The 17973-nt window shown below is 35.6% G+C and overlaps 1 protein-coding gene across 2 annotated transcripts; it reads left to right on the top strand.

Annotated features, from left to right (window-relative positions):
- Positions 1 to 80: 80 nt before the first annotated feature.
- On the top strand, positions 81 to 16849 carry LOC130898553 (bromodomain adjacent to zinc finger domain protein 2B). 2 transcript variants are annotated; one of them, XM_057807935.1, is made up of 18 exons: positions 81 to 318; positions 462 to 565; positions 628 to 1321; positions 2672 to 2870; positions 3676 to 3862; positions 3927 to 4547; positions 4609 to 4727; positions 4788 to 4942; positions 6635 to 6890; positions 6960 to 7858; positions 9154 to 9322; positions 9409 to 10044; positions 10808 to 11467; positions 11540 to 11718; positions 12642 to 12846; positions 12942 to 13333; positions 14350 to 14685; positions 14762 to 16849. In XM_057807935.1, the coding sequence occupies exons 1-18, from the start codon at positions 263 to 265 to the stop codon at positions 14916 to 14918; spliced, it is 6024 nt and encodes a 2007-aa protein (XP_057663918.1). In that variant the 5' UTR covers positions 81 to 262; the 3' UTR covers positions 14919 to 16849. The 2 variants fall into 2 exon arrangements, with proteins under 2 accessions (XP_057663918.1, XP_057663920.1); XM_057807937.1 differs by having other exon boundaries at positions 107 to 412.
- The last annotated feature ends 1124 nt before the right edge of the window (positions 16850 to 17973 follow it).

The raw sequence follows: 17973 nt of genomic DNA, 5'->3' as shown, positions 1-17973 counted from the left end.
ATATATAATAATAAACTATGACTTAAGGTATGCAACCAGTATTACAATGCTGTATTCGTTGCTGTATATGTCTTGGATTAAATTTCAAGCAAAAGTATATTCTCGACCAGTTCGGTATTGATTTATTATTATAGAGATTTGTGTTAAAAATAAATTGGTTGCTTATATCGTCGATTCCATCAGGACCAAAAAGTAGAGTGAAAAAAAGTCATGTTTTGTTCGAGCCGAAGAGGTGGCCGTAAAATTTCACTCCTCTATCCTAATGAATTCGCCATCTTGTAAACGAAAAAATAGTAGTGCCCAAACAAAGTTTTTAAAGTACGTTTATTTAATAAAAAAAAATCGTGTTAAATAGTTGTTTACATATTAAATAGTGTCACAACAAAAATATTTACCTATAAAACAACACCTGGTAAGTACTTAATAGTTATTATAGGTAAAGTGTAATTTTGTGAGGTTAGGGTTGCGAAAATGGAAAAAGAAAAAGATAAAACCAGCGAAATTAATAAAATACCGACGCCGCAAGATCATTCGAGTTTACTAGACGCAGCTAACCTTTTCGGAGGTAAATCACCACGAATTATAAAAAAGAATTGAAAAAATTTTGTTTACTATGTGGTATTTTAGCGTATTGGCCCCGAGGAGACGCAGCAGCTAATCTATTCGCTGTAGCAGCCGGCGGTTTCGGTCTACCGACACATCCCTCTTTACAATTCGGTATGCTACCGAATACCCCAGCAGTTAGCCGTCCTCTATCGTCTTCCTATCAATCTACGACGTCTTCGGCGGCTATTTACACCAACACGTTATCCGCAGTGGCTAATCAGGCGGCTACTTTGGGTATACCGGCCGGAAGTGCCGCTTGGTGGTCGATGGCGTCCCAATTAGCCGCTCAGGATTATCTGGCTAGATTGCAAGCTTCCGGATTGAACTTCGCGGGTTTGAGCGGCAGTCCCGGCGATTTTAACTACCCCAATTTGGGTTTACCGTCTTTGGGGGGACAGCACAAGACTTCTAAGGGCTCTTATAAAAGCGGACACTGCGCGACGGCTTCGGATACGGTTAAATCGTCTATTGGCGGTTCTCGCGGTAATTTAAAGTCGAATTTGACGGTGAAATCGTCAGAAAAGCATGCCAAGGTGAAAAGTGGTGTCGATCAGGGTAGAAGTGTAGGGAAAAGTGTGTTGCCGAGTAGCGAAAGCCCTAAGGAGTCTTCATCTCCTTCAAATTTGTTGGCAAGTTCTTTCGGTGTTAATACGAGTTTGTCTTCGGAAAGTGGCGAAGTTGATGGATCTAATTATGCTTCTTCTAATGTACTGAGGTGAGTTTTTAGTATTTAGAATAGTTTTAATATCGAAAATACGATTTTTTTACTATTATTTATATTTATTTTGAAAATGGTGATTTCGGAGTAGTTCAAATGTACTTTTTTGAAAGTACGATGAAAACATCCGAATTTATCATTAATTTATAGAAATTTTGAATGTTAAACGTCATTCAATCTATTTTGTTGAGTTTGTAGTGAATTTTTGGCATTTGTATATAGGGGATATAAAATAAACAAACGTTTATTATATTTGACACAAAAATGAAACATTCGCCCAGTATACATGTAATTGAATAATTTATTCATGATAATAACAATATTAGAACATTTTTCCAACTAAAAGTCACATTTTTGTAAGAATAAACTTTTAATCAATGTACATATGAAGGTATTTGTGGGAGTTAAATGTGTAAATATGAATAAAAACGTTTAAATTTCTCATAGATTTATTGAAATTTCGAATATTTCAATATATTCCAATCTGTTTTATACGAGGGACGATAAAAAAATGAAAATTAAAGATTCTCCCTGTATAAAGATGTTTATGGGTGATTCCGTTCTAACTGTGATTTTTTGTATTCAAAATTTCAAGATTTTAAAATTTAACTTTTCTAACTTTTTTATGCATATTATTCATCTATTTTACTGTAAAAATAAAACTCTAAGAGGAATTTACTACAACTTCAAAGTATCACGAGCAAGACACAAATGTCGGATTTTGAGTTCCACGGTACTGACTCATTTATCCACGGTACTGACATGGTAACTTAAGATATTAAACAACAAGTGCATCAATTTTCCTCAGTTTGATCATAAACATTAGAATTTATAAGGTAATTAGTTTAAATCATTTGTTACGACAAAAAAAATTAATAATTTATCGGTAAATTCTAGGAATGGACATGACACGGTACTGACATTCAAGTGATGTAGTATAAGTTTTCTTTAAGTGGCAAGTTATATTGTATAAAAATAATGTTTAAATATCTTAAGAATTATTCAATTAACACAAAATTTTTATTAATTGATTATTAATTAATGACTAGTACAAAAAAACAATACAGGACATTGAATATCACAGTTATAATGGAATCACCCTTATACTATCTACAGTCATAATTATATCTATAATTATTAAGGGGGCATCGAAAAAATTATTTTAGTAAAAATTTGTTGTGAAAATTAATTTTCACCCATAAAGGATCGATTAATTCATCGAAATCGAACATTCGATAAATGGGAGTATATACGAGGGTTATTTCAAACTTGTTTCTCGAAATTTGATATTAGAAATGTCGTCCTATACAGAGTGTGTTGATTTAACACGCTTATTTTACTATTTAGTGATCCAAATTCGGTTTTAAGCGGAGTTCGGTTACCACCGGACACGGAAATCATCAAATATACATCGTCAATAGTAGGTCCTAAAATACCCGGCACCACCAACAGGGGTAGGAAAAAAACAATCAGTTTAGATCCTCCTTTTGTAAGTTTACATCCATCGCCTGTGGGCGGTTACATCGAAGGTTTGTCCAAAAAAAACGTAAGTCACTTTTTTTAAATCGATAGTAGTAGTTCAAATGTACCCTCGTGAAATTTCATCGAAATTTTCGATTTTTCAACAGATTTTTTACGAAATGTTCGATTTATTAACATACCCGAATATTTTTTCTTCCGAACTTAGTGAAAAGACGAAGTTTTTATACGGGGGTTATAAAAAAAATAAATATTTATTATTTGGTGTCAAAAATATGATTCACCCTGTATAAACCCGGCTGTATTATATACATATATGATCATATCGATGAGTTTTTTTCTTTTTCTATAATTATTTCACAATTTTTTCTATAAATAACATAGATACGAGGGTAAATATAAAATTACGTATTTTTTTTTCAAAATTCTTTTCGAAAATTATCTTATGTATCGAAATCAACACTTCTCGTGATAATACTGATAAAAATTTCACATTTGATCTTCTAGTTAACTTTTTTACATAATTTTTTTACAAAAATTTGTCAAAAACATCTACCAAAGTAGTTCAAATGTATTCTCATTAATATTAATTAAAAATTTTCCAATTTTCGGCAAATTTTTTACAAAATTATCGATTTATCAACATTACCGAATATTTTTTCTTCCGAACATGTGAAAATACGGGGGATATCAGAAAAATTGTTATTAAAAATAATTATTTTATGTCTGTTTTTCCGCAAATAACGTATATACGAGGGTTAATACAAAAGTACGTAAAGTTTCGTCAAATAACTGCTATGGCGATACCATTATTTAATATTATTTTATAACAAAAATATACGAGGATCGTTTGAAAAGTACGTACGATTCAGGGTCAAGAGATATCACCGCCATCAACACCGCCTGATACTAACGGAAGTACGAATTACGAAACTTCCGATACTCCCGGAGAATCCCCTTTGAATTTATCAGTAAAATCCACCGTCGACGTACTAAATTCGACGTTTCCTTTAGCGTCTTTAACCAGTATTTCATCGAGCATCGGTTCCGATCGAATTTGTAAGTTTTTTCCACTCGAATTTCGATTTTTATTTTTGATTTTTTCGTATTAAAATTCTTCCAGCTCGTCGCAAACCCGGTCCCAAACCACGTCGTATCATTTCCTCCACTAACCAACTCCCCCCGTCCCCTTCCGGTAACTTATTCTCCCATATTTTCTCCCCGGTGGATTCACCCAGATCTCCGAGTCGAAACGAAGGTTCCGATGGGGGTAGTTCGACGTCGTCTACGTGTACCAACGCCGTAACGTCGACGCCGGTCTCGCCGGTATTGAATTACAGCCACAAAGAAGGTAGACCTAGAAATTTGGGTAGGGGTATAAGTAAACCCAAAAAAAACACGGTGGCGTCGCTTTTGGCTCAAAGTAGAGCTTTGGGTATAAAACCCGTACCCATTTTGGATCCCAATACTTCCATAAACCAACAAATGAACATATTAAAATCGAACATAATGGCGGCGCAACAATATCTATCGGAAACCGCCGGCGCCGACGAACAAACTCTGAATAAACTGCTGCAGGAGAAGATGAAAGGGACGCAAAGCGATTCGAGCACGGTGGACGCGACTTCCGATTCCGATAATTTAACCGATTCGAATCACACCGACTCGGAAATGGAAATCGAGGTGGTCGCTAAAAAGCCGAAACATTACGACGAGAGGTTGCTGAGAATCCCGTTGGAAAAAGGTTGTTTCCATCGAGATTTTTCAACGGTACCCCGTCGCCTAATTATTTATTTTTTTTGTAGGGTGGAAAAGGGAAACCGTGATACGGGGGTTGTCGAAAAACGGTTTCCTTAAAGGGGACGTTACGTACGCGGCGCCCGATTCGTCGAATAAATTCAAACAGATGTCGGATGTTACTCAGGTTAGTCGCGTGGTTTTTTCGTTGGTTTTTCGTCTGATTTTCCCGATTTTTTTCTTATAGTATTTAGAGTATCAGAAGTGTCCTGATCTTTCGAAGGAAAATTTCACGTTCAGTTGTAAAGTTATTATCGGTAATTACCTTCAACCCGTGCCCACCGAATTACAAGTCGACGGTAACGAGTTCATTTATCTAACAGAAGAAGATATGAATAAGAGGTAAGATAACGACGAAATTTTAACTTTAACGTACGATATCTCGTAAATTGTTATGTCTTAAACCCCCTCGAAGTCATTTTAGAATTATATTCGACGTTTTTCTATAGTTTTACGTCGTTTGTGGACATTTTATATAATTCTTATAACTATCGGAGCATAAAGAACATGTTCCGAGTCCTAGAACATCGTAAAAAATGCTATTATGTCGTTATATGTAGGTTCTAAACATTTTAAATTGTTTTCACAATATTTAGAATTGACCCAGAACAATTTTAATTACTTTCGGAACATTTTAATTGCCCTAGAACATTCAAAATTATTGCCAGAACATTGTAAATCGTCTTTAGACTGTTTAAATTACCTTAGAACAGTTTTAACGACTTCTGGAACATTTCAAATTGCCCTAGAACAATTTTATTCACTTTAAGATCATTTTAAATCATTTTTACAATATTTAAATTGCCCTAGAACAATTTTGTCGATTTTCGGAACATTTAAATTGCCTCAGAACATTCAAAATTATTGCCAGAACATTGTAAATCGTCTTTAGAGTATTTAAATTACATTAGAACAGTTTTAACGACTTCCAGAACATTTAAAATTGCCCTAGAACATTCAAAATTATTGCCAGAACATTTTAAATCATCTTTAGAGTATTTAAATTGACCAAGAACAAATTTAGTTACTTTCTGAACGTGCAATAGGACATTTTAAAGTGACTTAAAACATGGTAAATTATTTAAAGAACGTTATCAGTTGCTCTAGAACAATTTTTATCACTTACGGGGCATTTTAAATTGCAGAACATTTAAAAACTATGTTTAGGATATTTTAATTGACATCCGAACATTTTAAATTGGTCTAGAACATTTAAAAATCTCATTAGGACATTCTATTGACCTTGGAACAAAGAAAATCGATCTAACAACTTATTAAGTCGACTAAATCGGACTTGGAACGTATTAAATTGACATCGGAACACATTAAACCTACATCGGAACATATTAAACTGACATAGGAACATATTAAACCGACATAGGAACATATTAAACTGACGTAGGAATATATTAAACTGACGTCGGAACATATTAAACCGACATAGGAACATTTTAAACCGAAACAGGAACATATTGAACATATTAAACTGACATAGGAACATATCAAACCGACTTAGGAACATATCGAACATATTAAACTAACGTAGAAACACATTAAACTGACATAGGAACATATTAAACCGACATAGGAACATATTAAACTGACGTAGGAATATATTAAACTGACATCGGAACATCTTAAACCGACATAGAAACATATTAAACCGAAACAGGAACATATTGAACATATTAAACTGACAAAGGAACATATCAAACCGACTTAGGAACAAATCGAACATATTAAACTAACGTAGAAACACATTAAACTGACATTGGAACATATTAAACCGACATAGGAACATATTAAACCGACATAGGAACATATTAAACTGACGTAGGAATATATTGAACTGACATCGGAACATAGTAAACAGACATAGGAACATATTAAAGCGACACAGGAACATATTAAACTGACCTTGAAACATTCAATTATCTTTGGAAATCATTAAATTGTTGTCGGAATCGGTCCGGAACATATTAATAAAAAATGTTGTCGAACATTTGGAATGATCGATTTATGTGTACCGTTCAGATTAGACGAATTCGGTACGTCGTTGAGACCGAGTTTACCGGTAGAACAGAGAATAGAAATGGCTAGGAAACAACAAGCGGCAAGGGAGGCGGCCAGACAGGATAGACAGGAAAAGGAACATACGAAAATGGTGCAAGAAAACAACGAAACGATAGAAAAACAGGAACAAATCAAAATGGAAAAGGATGCGAAATATCATCAAACGATCGAAGATAAAGAATTGAAAAGACAACACGCCGCTTTGATAAGAGAACAGGTCCGTTTATAGTCGAATAGCGTCCGAAGCTAGCGAATTTCATAAAAATTTTCATTTTTCTTTCCTCAGGAAAAAGAAAGAAAACGCCAACACGCCGTATTGATAAAGTGCTTGGAAAATAGGAGGAAACTCGAGGCGCGCGAACGCAAAAAACAACAACTGCTCGCCGAAAAACAGGCCAACAAAGAAAAGAAACTCGAACAACGCAAACAGGAATTGGAAATTTTAACGGAAATCCGGAAACCGTGCGAAGATCTCGAACTCGATCCGACTCATTTGCCCGATTACGATCGCGTACCCGGTTTGAAATTGTGCGGAAAAGCGTTTTCCGATATACTGATGGTGTTCGAATTTTTGCACAACTTCGGCGAAACGTTGGGCTTCGATATGGAATCCCTACCGACGCTCGATTCCCTCCAACACGCCCTATTACCCGACAAAAACTCCTCGGAAGCCGAAGAAGAACTATTCTCGGTGATGACTCATTTATTGGTGTGCGCCATCGAGGATCCCGGTATACCGCATCCGGCGCGGTACACGACGATGTTGGGACAGAGTTTGCGACAGGCGGATATGACGCCGTTGAATATCAGCGAAATTTTGAGGTTATATTTGTACGCGAACGCGACGGCGGAAATCAAAGCTCTCACCGGAATACATTTCGAAAGGGAACGCGAAAAGAGGATAGCCGATCATCATCAGAACGACGACGAGATGTCGATTACGCAAGTCGGAAAAAACGCCCCCTATTACGAATTGTTGCACAATACGCAGACGTTCAAATTGTCGGATTTGTTGAAGAACAGGCCGTTCGCGAGTTTGGCGCCGACAACGAAAGCGGAAATTTTGGCGTATCTGTGTAACGAGTTGTTGCAGAACAAGGCGGTCATCAGACAAATCGAAAATTCCTTGGAAACGGTCGCCCAACAGAAAAAAGAAAAATGGTTGTTGGATATGAAGATAAGGAAGTGAGTTTTCTTTTTATTCTAATTTTTTTTTTCGTCAATTTTCCAGCAACTTTCGAACGTTTTTACTCTTTTGAATCGATTCGGCAACGTCTTAGAACATAATCGTATCGGTTCGAAACATTTTAAATTGTTCTAATGTTCACGGAACATTTTAAACAATTTCGATCCGTTCGAGAACAATTCAAACTCATTTAGGAACGTTTCAAATCATTCGAGAACATATTAGACTGTTTTAGAATATTTAAAAGTCATTTAGAACATTTTAATATAGTTTAAGAACATATTAAACTGTTTTAGAACATAGCGAAACATTTTGAAATCGTTTGGGAACATTTTAAATGATTCGAGAACGTATTAAATCATTTTGGAACGTTTTAAAACGATCTAGAACATTTTAATATCATTCGGGAACATATTTAACTATATTCGAATATAGCAGAACATTTTAAAACAGTTTAATCTTATCCAGAACATTTTAATATCGTCAAAGGAATATTTTAAACTATTTTAAAGCAGTTCAATCACATTTAGAACATTTTACATTCATTTAGGAACATTTTAAACTATTTTTGAACATTGCGGAACATTAAAAATAATTTAAGGATATTTTAAAGCGATCTAGAACATTTTGAACTCATTTTAAATGATTCGAGAACGTATTAAACTATTTTGGAACATTTTAATCTTTTCTAGAACATTGCACAATATTGTAAAATCGTTAAAGAACATTGTAAACTACTCCAGAACATTTTGAATTTATTTAGGAACATTTTAAACTATTTTAAAACACTTCAATCTCATTTAGAACATTTTAAAATCGTTAAAGAACATTTTAAATTCATTTAGGAACATTGCAGAACATTTAAAATAGGTTTAAAGAGATCTAGAACATATTAATATCATTTGGGAACACATTCAACTATTTTCGAACAATGCAGAACATTTTAAAATCGTTCAGAAACATTTTGAACTATCTTAGAACAGTTTAAACGTATCGAGAACATTTTAATATCGTTAAAGAACATTTTAAACCATTTTAGAACAGTCTAATTCTATCTAGAACATTCTAAAATGATTAAAGAACATTTTAAACTACCCTAGAACATTTTTAATTCATTAAGGAACATTTTAAACCTCGATTATTTCATTCGGGATCGTTTTAAATCGCTTCCGGAACATTCCCAATCAGCTCTGAACAATTTATCGAATCTCGAACGTATTTCTCGATATTTTTCTCGGTGTTTTTTGTTTTTTTTTTTTTTTTTTGATTTCTTCTCGCTCGTTCCCAATTACAGACTAACGTTGCTCCACAACAAGAAAATCCGTTTCGAAAATATCGAAAAACATCTGAAATTTGACGAAGATCCTCTGGTCGATTCTCCTTCTTTAAACAAAGACGAATTGTTGGAAGAAGAAGAAAACGAACTGAGCGAAAACGAAAGCGTCGGCACCCAACCCGAAGAGGTAAGACTTCCACCCTCTCCCGACCCTCGTAAGTCTCTAGGGCGTTGTTATATTTTGTTTCTTCATTTTTTTTCTTGTAATCCCAGGAAGAAGATAACAAATTGTCGCAAGAGGAATTGGGGAAAAAATTGGAAAAATTCGCGAAAACTTCGGAGATACATTTCAATACGTTGAAAACGGCGAGTTTACAACTAAGGGCGATCTGCTTCGGGCAAGATCGCTATTACCGAAGGTACTGGTCGCTGCCGAAGGCCGGCGGTATATGGGTGGAATCGATGGAAAGCGCCGAGCCGGATTATCGATGCGTCGACGACGTCGAATTGGGCAGCGACGGCGTCCAAGGCTCCAGCGATTTCGACAATTCTAGCCAAAAAGAAGAAGAGGACGATATCGGTATAGACGAGGAAATCGATAGGATAATGGAGGGCGGTAGCGAAGGGGAGGATAACGATTCGAGATTGAAGGACGTCGAAGAGGAAAAGGAAACGTACGAGAACGGAGAACGAAAAAATGAAACGCCCAAAGAGACGAACGATTCGGAAAAAAGCGAAAATTGCGACGCGGAAACGTCGGAAATTAACGAGGAATTGAATAATACCGAGGAGGAGTACGAAAGTTTCGGCGGCAAAACGTTCAGTTTGTTCGAAAGGTTGGGGCAGTGCGTCGAACGCGAAAATAAGACCGAAGAGGATCTCAAGATTGAAGTTAAGGCGGAAGTTAAGGTAAAAAAAAAACTTACATCGTATTAGAACAAATTTAATCATTACAGGACTTTTGAGAACATTTTATTTCTTTCCAATTTGTTCAGGAACATTTTATTTCGTTTCAGTTCGTTCCAGGAACATTTTATCTCGTTTCAGAACATTTCAGCTCGTTCAGGAACATTTTACCTCGTTTCAGAACATTTCAGCTCGTTTCAGGAACATTTTACTTCGATTCAGCTCGTCCGGGAACATTTTACATCGGTTTAGAACAATTTATATTGTTTTAATTCGTTTCAGGAACATTTTACTTCATTTCAGCTCGTTAAGGAACATTTTACCCCGTTTCAGCACATTTCAGCCCGTTTCAGGAACATTTTACTTCGATCCAGCTCGTCCAGAAACATTTTACATCAGTTCATTCATATGTTTGAACATATTATTGCATTTCAAAACGTTTCGTTTCATTCCAGTTCAATTTTAGCACATTTTTTAGTGTTTTGAAGCCTTTTATTCCATTTAAGTTCAAATTTCGAACAATTTATTGCATTTCAGGAACATTTTATTCGATTCTATTTCAAGTGTCGAACATCTCATTGCATTTTGGAACATTTTAATCTATTTAAGTTCAAATTTCGAACAATTTATTGCGTTTCAGGAACATTTTATTCTGTTCCAAAACAATCCTGTTCCGAATTTTTTCGACTACACTACAATTTACCGAAACGTTGCTTAAACGATCCTAACGCCGTTTATTTTCCCGGTATTTTCCGGTATACAATAGGAAGAATTGAAAAACGAAATACTGAACGAACTCAAAACGGAAATGAAACACGACACCTTCACCGAAAACGATCAAGACGACGACCACGAACCGAAATGGTTCAGCATCTTGAACTCCGACGCCACCACGTGCGACGAAATCAACTTGAGCTCGGGCACCAGGTGGGAGAACGGCGTCGGACCTTGCACCAAAGACATAATGGAATTGAAAATCCCCGTTTTCCCGCCGCCGGCCACCGATTCCAATTATTGCGACAGTCCGACGCCCCTACAACTCACCCCCGAGGAAAGTTTCCAATTGGAATACATACGGAAACACGGCGCCATCAAGACCAATAGAAAACAGAACGTCCCCTCCAAAATGAAATACGGTTGGTGGAGGATAACGGACGTGACTCGTCTCCGGGAGATATTGGACCATCTCCAAGTTAGGGGTATACGGGAAAGGGAATTGAAGAGGAACATCGTCGGTATAATGCAAGCGATGTACGACAAAAAAGGCAGATTGGTCGTCGAAGACGGTAGCGCCGATTTGACTACGTTGAACGACGAACCGATCGACGACGTCAAATTTATCGAAGACGGCGTTCCAGAACCCGACGTACCGGGCACTTGGAGCGTCGAATTGGAACGTAAAATCGATTTCGTATTATCGGAACAAGTAAGTATAAAACGACGATACGCTACCGACGTTTCCAATTTTTCTAATTATTTCGATCGATTTCGATTTCAGTTGGAAAATTTGGAGGATAAAGTCGCCAACGCTAGTATGCAATCGAAAGGTTGGAAAATACAACATGGAGATTTCGAGGAAATGTCCCACGAGGAAATCATAGCGACCATCAAACGTCGATTGGCCTCGTTGGAGATGAACATCGAGAGACGGTATCTTAAACCGCCGTTGGGTGTCAGGTGAATATTCATGTTCGGCTCAAACCTCTATCCGTGACCTTAAACCTCGATTCGTGACCTTAAACCTCGATTCGTGACCTTAAACCTGAATTTCTCACCTCATACCCCGATTTTGTCCCTTCTATCTTTAACCTCAAGTGGTACCCTTTAACCCCACTTTTTTCCCTTGATCCTCGATATGTGACCTTAAAACACTAATACTGGCCTTAAACGTTTGTGTTCGAAACCCAAACTTTCGATTTGTGCGTGCACTTAAATCTTAGTTATTGACCTTGAACCTCGATTCATTATCTTAAACCTCGATTAGTGGCCTTAAACCTCACTCTATGCCCTCAAATCCCTATAAGTGACATTATACCCCGATTTGGTTACTTTGATCCTTTACTTGGTTTCGATTAACCTCAAGAGCGGTACACTTTACCTCTCGATCTTCGATACGTTACCTTAAACCTCCATTAGTAACCTTATACCTCGATTTTGTGACCTTGAACCTTGATGGGTGATGTTAAAACTTCGGTTTGTCGCCTTAAACTACGCTTAGTGACCTTGAATCTCGATTTTGTTACCTCGATCCTCAATTTACGCCAACCACTCTCAATTTGTGTACCAAAACCTCAATCAAATCGTTCCCCTTAATTTGCGCTTCAATAAAAACCTTAATTTGTCACCTCGGTCCTCTATTTGTCTCCGAAAACCTCGAATACATCGTAATTTGTAATTTCAACCTCCTATTTATACTTTATAACCTCAATTTGTAACCTCACTCCTCGTATTATGCCTTCTAACCTCAATCGAATCTCGATTTCAAACCTTAACTTCGATTTAATACTTAAAGACCTCAATTAAATCGTAATTTGTTACCTCGATTTACGTCCCTCAACCTCAAACGTCGATTGTCTTAATGTTGTTCCGTCCGTGTTTAGTATCGGCGATTCCCATTTGGCGCAACTAAATCAAGAATCCTCCAACATTTCGTCGTCGTCCTCTCAGACCGTCCCCGACGACATCCCCAAAGGTTTAGCGACTTGGAGGGAAGCCGTCAACCGTAGCCTATCGGCCGCCCAATTATCCATGTGCATATACGCTTTGGAATCGTCGATAGCTTGGGATAGGAGTATAATGAAAGCGGTAAAGTATCATCGCCGAAGCGCGACTATCGAATATAACCTCACTTTTACCGTCCGATACTCAGTTCACGTTTAATTTTAACCGAATTTTTACAGAACTGCCAATTCTGTTTGAGCGGCGATAACGAGGACAAACTGTTACTGTGCGACGGTTGCGACAAAGGATATCACACGTACTGCTTCAAACCCGTCATGGATACTATACCGGAAGGGGATTGGTACTGCACCGAGTGTTTGAACAAAGCGACGGGGGAGAGGAATTGCATCGTTTGTAGTAAGAAGACTTCGAACACTGGTTGCAAATTGGTGTCGTGCGAATTGTGCCCGAGGGCGTATCACACCGATTGCATACAACCGAATCTACCGAAAATGCCGCGCGGGAAATGGTATTGCTCGAATTGCGCTTCGAGGAAACCGCAGAAGAAGCCGCAGAAAAAACCTCCCAAGTCGATTAAGGAAACGGAAACGAACGAACAACCACCCACTAGGTGAGTGTCGATTATACTTTTCTTATATCCCCGGTAAAAGACGAAAAAAATTGATTGGTGTATTGGAAAAACTCTGACGTGAGACCAGAGAATTTGAAACTAACAAAATTTTGACAAAAAAAACGATAAGAGCTAACAGAATACTACAGGAGCTGACAGAACTACGTAAAAAGCTGACAGACTATTAAGAAAATGCCTAATTTCAACAACAAAACCGATAAAAACTGGTATAACACCATGAAAAAACGATGTGAGCTGACAGAATACTACATAAACTACAGGAGCTGACAGAACTACGTAAAAAGCTGACAGGTTAACCTGAAAAACATTAAATTTTGACAAAAAAACGATAAGAGCTGACAGATTATCACGGATCATGCTAAAAACTATAAAAAGCAACAAAAACTACATAAAACGAAACGAGTTGACAGAATAGTACATTAAATGAAAAGAGCTGATAGAAAATTACGTGAAAAGCTGACAGCTTATTAGGAAAAATCCTAATTTCAACAAAAAAAAAACTATAAAAACCGATAAAAACTAGTAAAACAGTCTAAAACGATGTGAGCTGACAGAACTACGTAAAAAGCTGACAAGTGAAATGACCTGTGAAACGTCAAATTTTGATAACTGGTAACGAGAACTAACAGAAATCAACTAAAAATCGATAAATACTGACAAAACACCATAAAAAATGACATAAAACTGACAGAATACCACAAGAAACTGATAGTAAACAACAAGAAACGCCAAAAGTTGACAGATTACCACGGAAACCCCCAATTTTTGATAGAATACTACAAATACCGACAACAGCTGACAGAATACCGGGAAAAAATGCCAAAAGCTGACAGAAAACAACGAAAAATCGACAAGAGCTGAAAGATTATCACGAAAAACGTCAAATTTTGACTACAAAAAGTGGCAGAAAAAACACCAAATAAAAAAAATTCTCTTTTATTTGTAACCCAACCCCCTTACCCCTTATATTTATCAATTTATTTTTATATTTTCAGTCCGACGCCGTCGCACAGTTCGGCGACGACTAACGAAGACGTTTCGACGTTGAACAGCTCGCAGAGCGATACGTCGACGTCGATCGTTAACGTCGCCGCCTCGGCGGGCGCCGATTCGCCTTCGTCGTCGATCAACAACAAAAAACAAGAAAAACAAAACAAAAAATTATCGAAAGAATTGGCGGCGTGCAAAACGATATTAGAAGATCTGGAATGCCACGACGACGCATGGCCGTTCCTCTTACCGGTCAACACCAAACAATTCCCCACTTACAAGAAGATCATCAAGTTACCCATGGATCTGTCCACAATCAAGAAAAAATTGACGGAGCAACAGTGAGTGCTGAGACACTATATTCTTCTTGTTCTTGTTCTTCTTCTTTTATTTATCTTTTTGTATTAATCGTTATAGGTACAGATCGAAGGACGAGTTCTGCGCAGACGTCAGGCAGATTTTCAACAATTGCGAGACGTTCAACGAAGACGACAGTCCGGTGGGGAAAGCGGGACATTCGATGAGACAGTTCTTCGAAATTAGATGGAACGAATTGCATTTGTCGCACAGTTGAGACAATCCGTATAACGCCCGAGGGCGAAAGGGTTGATATGCGTTTTTTGTTGTTTCTATTTTTTTTTTTTTCGATCGCGTTTATGAAATCGTCTATTTATTTATTTATTTAATCATTTTTTTTTTCGTTTTCGTTTATTTCTTGGGGAACGGACTATAACTTTATTTGGGAACGGACTATAGCGCCTACGATTCGGAGGAGAATGAAGAAAAGTTACGGTTCGTTGGGAAATATTGCGGAAATTGATGCTGTGGAAAAAACTATCGATAATTTACGGAATTCTACTAAAAATTGACAGAATACTACAAAAAATTTACAGAAAACTATAATAAAACTACAAAAATTTACAGATAACTACAATAAAACTACCAAACAGTACAAAACATTCACAGAATATTACAAAAATTACCAGGAAACAAAGTTTTACAGAAAATACAAAAATTTGACAGAGAATTATAATAAAACTAACAGAAAACTACCAAAAAATACAAAAATTTACAGAAAACTACTGAAAAATAAAAAAAATTCAAGAAAACTACAAAAAACTACCGAAAATACAAAAAAATCAGAAAACTACCAAAAATACAAAAATTTACAGAAAACTGAAAAAAACTACCAAAAAACAAAAATTTACAGAATACTACAATAAAATACAAAAATTTACAGAATTTTGCAAAAAACATGCGGAGAAAACTACAAAAACTTTTAAAAAACACAAATTTACAGAATACTATAAGAAAATACAAAAATTTACAGAATTTTTCGAAAAACATGCAGATAACTACATAAAGACTTAAATTACAAAAAAATTGTATGATACTAATACAACTGAAAAATTTTTGGGACAAACTAGAAAAAGAGAAGAAAAATTAGCCGCAAATTTTAAAGAATAATAACAAAAAACTACAAAAAATTTAATAACCTATAATAATTAGAAGATGATCCACGAAACAACAAACAGCTGACAGGCGATTACAAAAAACTGACAAACGACTAAAAAAATTGCTAAAAACCGGCAAAACACTACAAAAAACGATCAAATCTGTCAGACCACTTCAAAATTGACAAAGAAATACAAAAAAAGTATGGAAAATCTGACGGAAATCTGGAAAAAACGACTAAAACTGACAGACGATTACAAAAATGATAAAAAGCTGACAAACGATTACAAAGACGGTAAAAAAAACTGACAGAATACAATAGTAAACGAGAAAACCAGACAAAATAATAGAAAAAGCTGACAGACGTCTACAAGAATGATAAGAAAACTGACAGAAATCTGAAACAGACAAACGACTGTAAAAAGTGACTAAAACTGACAGATTTATTCGAACAATGATGAGAAAACAGACGACTACAAAATGGCGACTGAAACTAACAGATTTGAAGAAATAGAAAAAAAATAACAGTAAACTGTAAAGAGGTTACTAAAACTGATAGATTGTTGTGAAAAACGATAAAATCTGACAGATGACTTCGAGAATAACTGACAGAATACTAGAAAAAGTCCACTAAAATCGAGAGAAATTCAATAAAATTGTCAAAAACCACAGGATATTACAAAAAAAACGAGGAAAGTCTACAACAATGAAATGAAAAGGGACAAAAGACAACAAAAAACGATACGACTCCTCCCGATTGGGGACGAACGGACTATAACTTCGAAATTTACTATAAAATTTATCGTAATTGGATAAAAATAAATATTATTAAAGTAATCCATACGTGATGGTGAAAAAAAAAACGATTTCTTCTTCTTTATCTTATTCCTCATATGTATTTATATAATTTTGTAAAATAATTTATTCGCTAGGTTGTAACGATATTAATTTATGTTTCGCCCTGTATTTCGACGTACGTGTCAAACACAAAATAATTTGGAACGTAATTAAAAAAAAGGTTTCCGAAAAAAAAAACTATTTTCGAGTAAAGTGTATTTTTTTCTTTTCGATGAATACCCACACACCTGTACCAATTTTCCTTTTATTTTCCGGATTTTTCTCCATTTTTCCTTTCGATTTTAGTCCGAAGCACGAAGAAAAACTGACAGGTTACGAAAAAAAAGTGACAGAATACGAAAAAAAAAGGGAAAGGTGATAGAATACGAAGAAAAACTGTCAGAATACGAAGAGAAATAATGAAAAAGTGACAGAATACGAAGAAAAACTGACAGAATTTGAAGAATAATTATGAAAAAGTGACAGAATAGGAAAAAAATTATGAAAAGTGATAGAATGATGAAAAAGTGACAAAAAACTGTAAAAAAGTAACTTAAATGGACAGAATTTTGAGAAAGTGACAGAATTTCACAAAAAAACTGAGAAAATACTACAAAAACGCAGAAAAATTGAAGAATGTTACAAATAATTGTCTAACCTGACAGAACACTAAAAAAAGCCAAATTACAAAGAAAAACCAACTAAAACGAACAGAATTTGGAGAAAATGGCATAATACTAAGAAAAACTAATGAATACGATAAAATTGACAAACAATTTATAGAAATTTGGAAAAATACTACGAAATAGTTACAAAAAATGACCGAATATTACGAAATAGTTGAAAAAATGACAGAATACTACGAAATAGTTACAAAAATGACAGATTACAGCGAAATAGTGACTTAAGTGACATAATACAATGAAATAGTTACAAAAAAAGACAAATTACTACGAAAAAGTGACTCAAATGACAAAATACTACGAAATATTGATTAGAAATGACGGAATAGTGACTAAAAATGACAAGATTGCAATGAAATAGTGACTTGAATGACAGAATACGATGAAAAAGTTACAAAAGGTGAGAAATTACTGCGAAATAGTGATTAGAAATGACAAATTACTACGAAATAGTTACAAAAGATGACAAATCTCTACGAAATTGTGATTAGAAATGACAAATTGCTACGAAATAGTTACTAAAAATGACAAATTACTACGAAATAGTGATTAGAGACGACAAATCACTACGAAATAGTGATTAGAAATGACAAATAACTACGAAAAAGTGACTTAAAATGACAAATGACTGCGAATTGGACAGATTACTACGAA

This window comes from Diorhabda carinulata, chromosome 10 (assembly GCF_026250575.1).
Source record: "Diorhabda carinulata isolate Delta chromosome 10, icDioCari1.1, whole genome shotgun sequence".
Lineage (NCBI taxonomy): Eukaryota > Metazoa > Arthropoda > Insecta > Coleoptera > Chrysomelidae > Diorhabda > Diorhabda carinulata.
The sequence above is the reverse complement of the archived record's forward strand: the minus strand, read 5'-3'. Positions and strand labels throughout refer to the sequence as shown.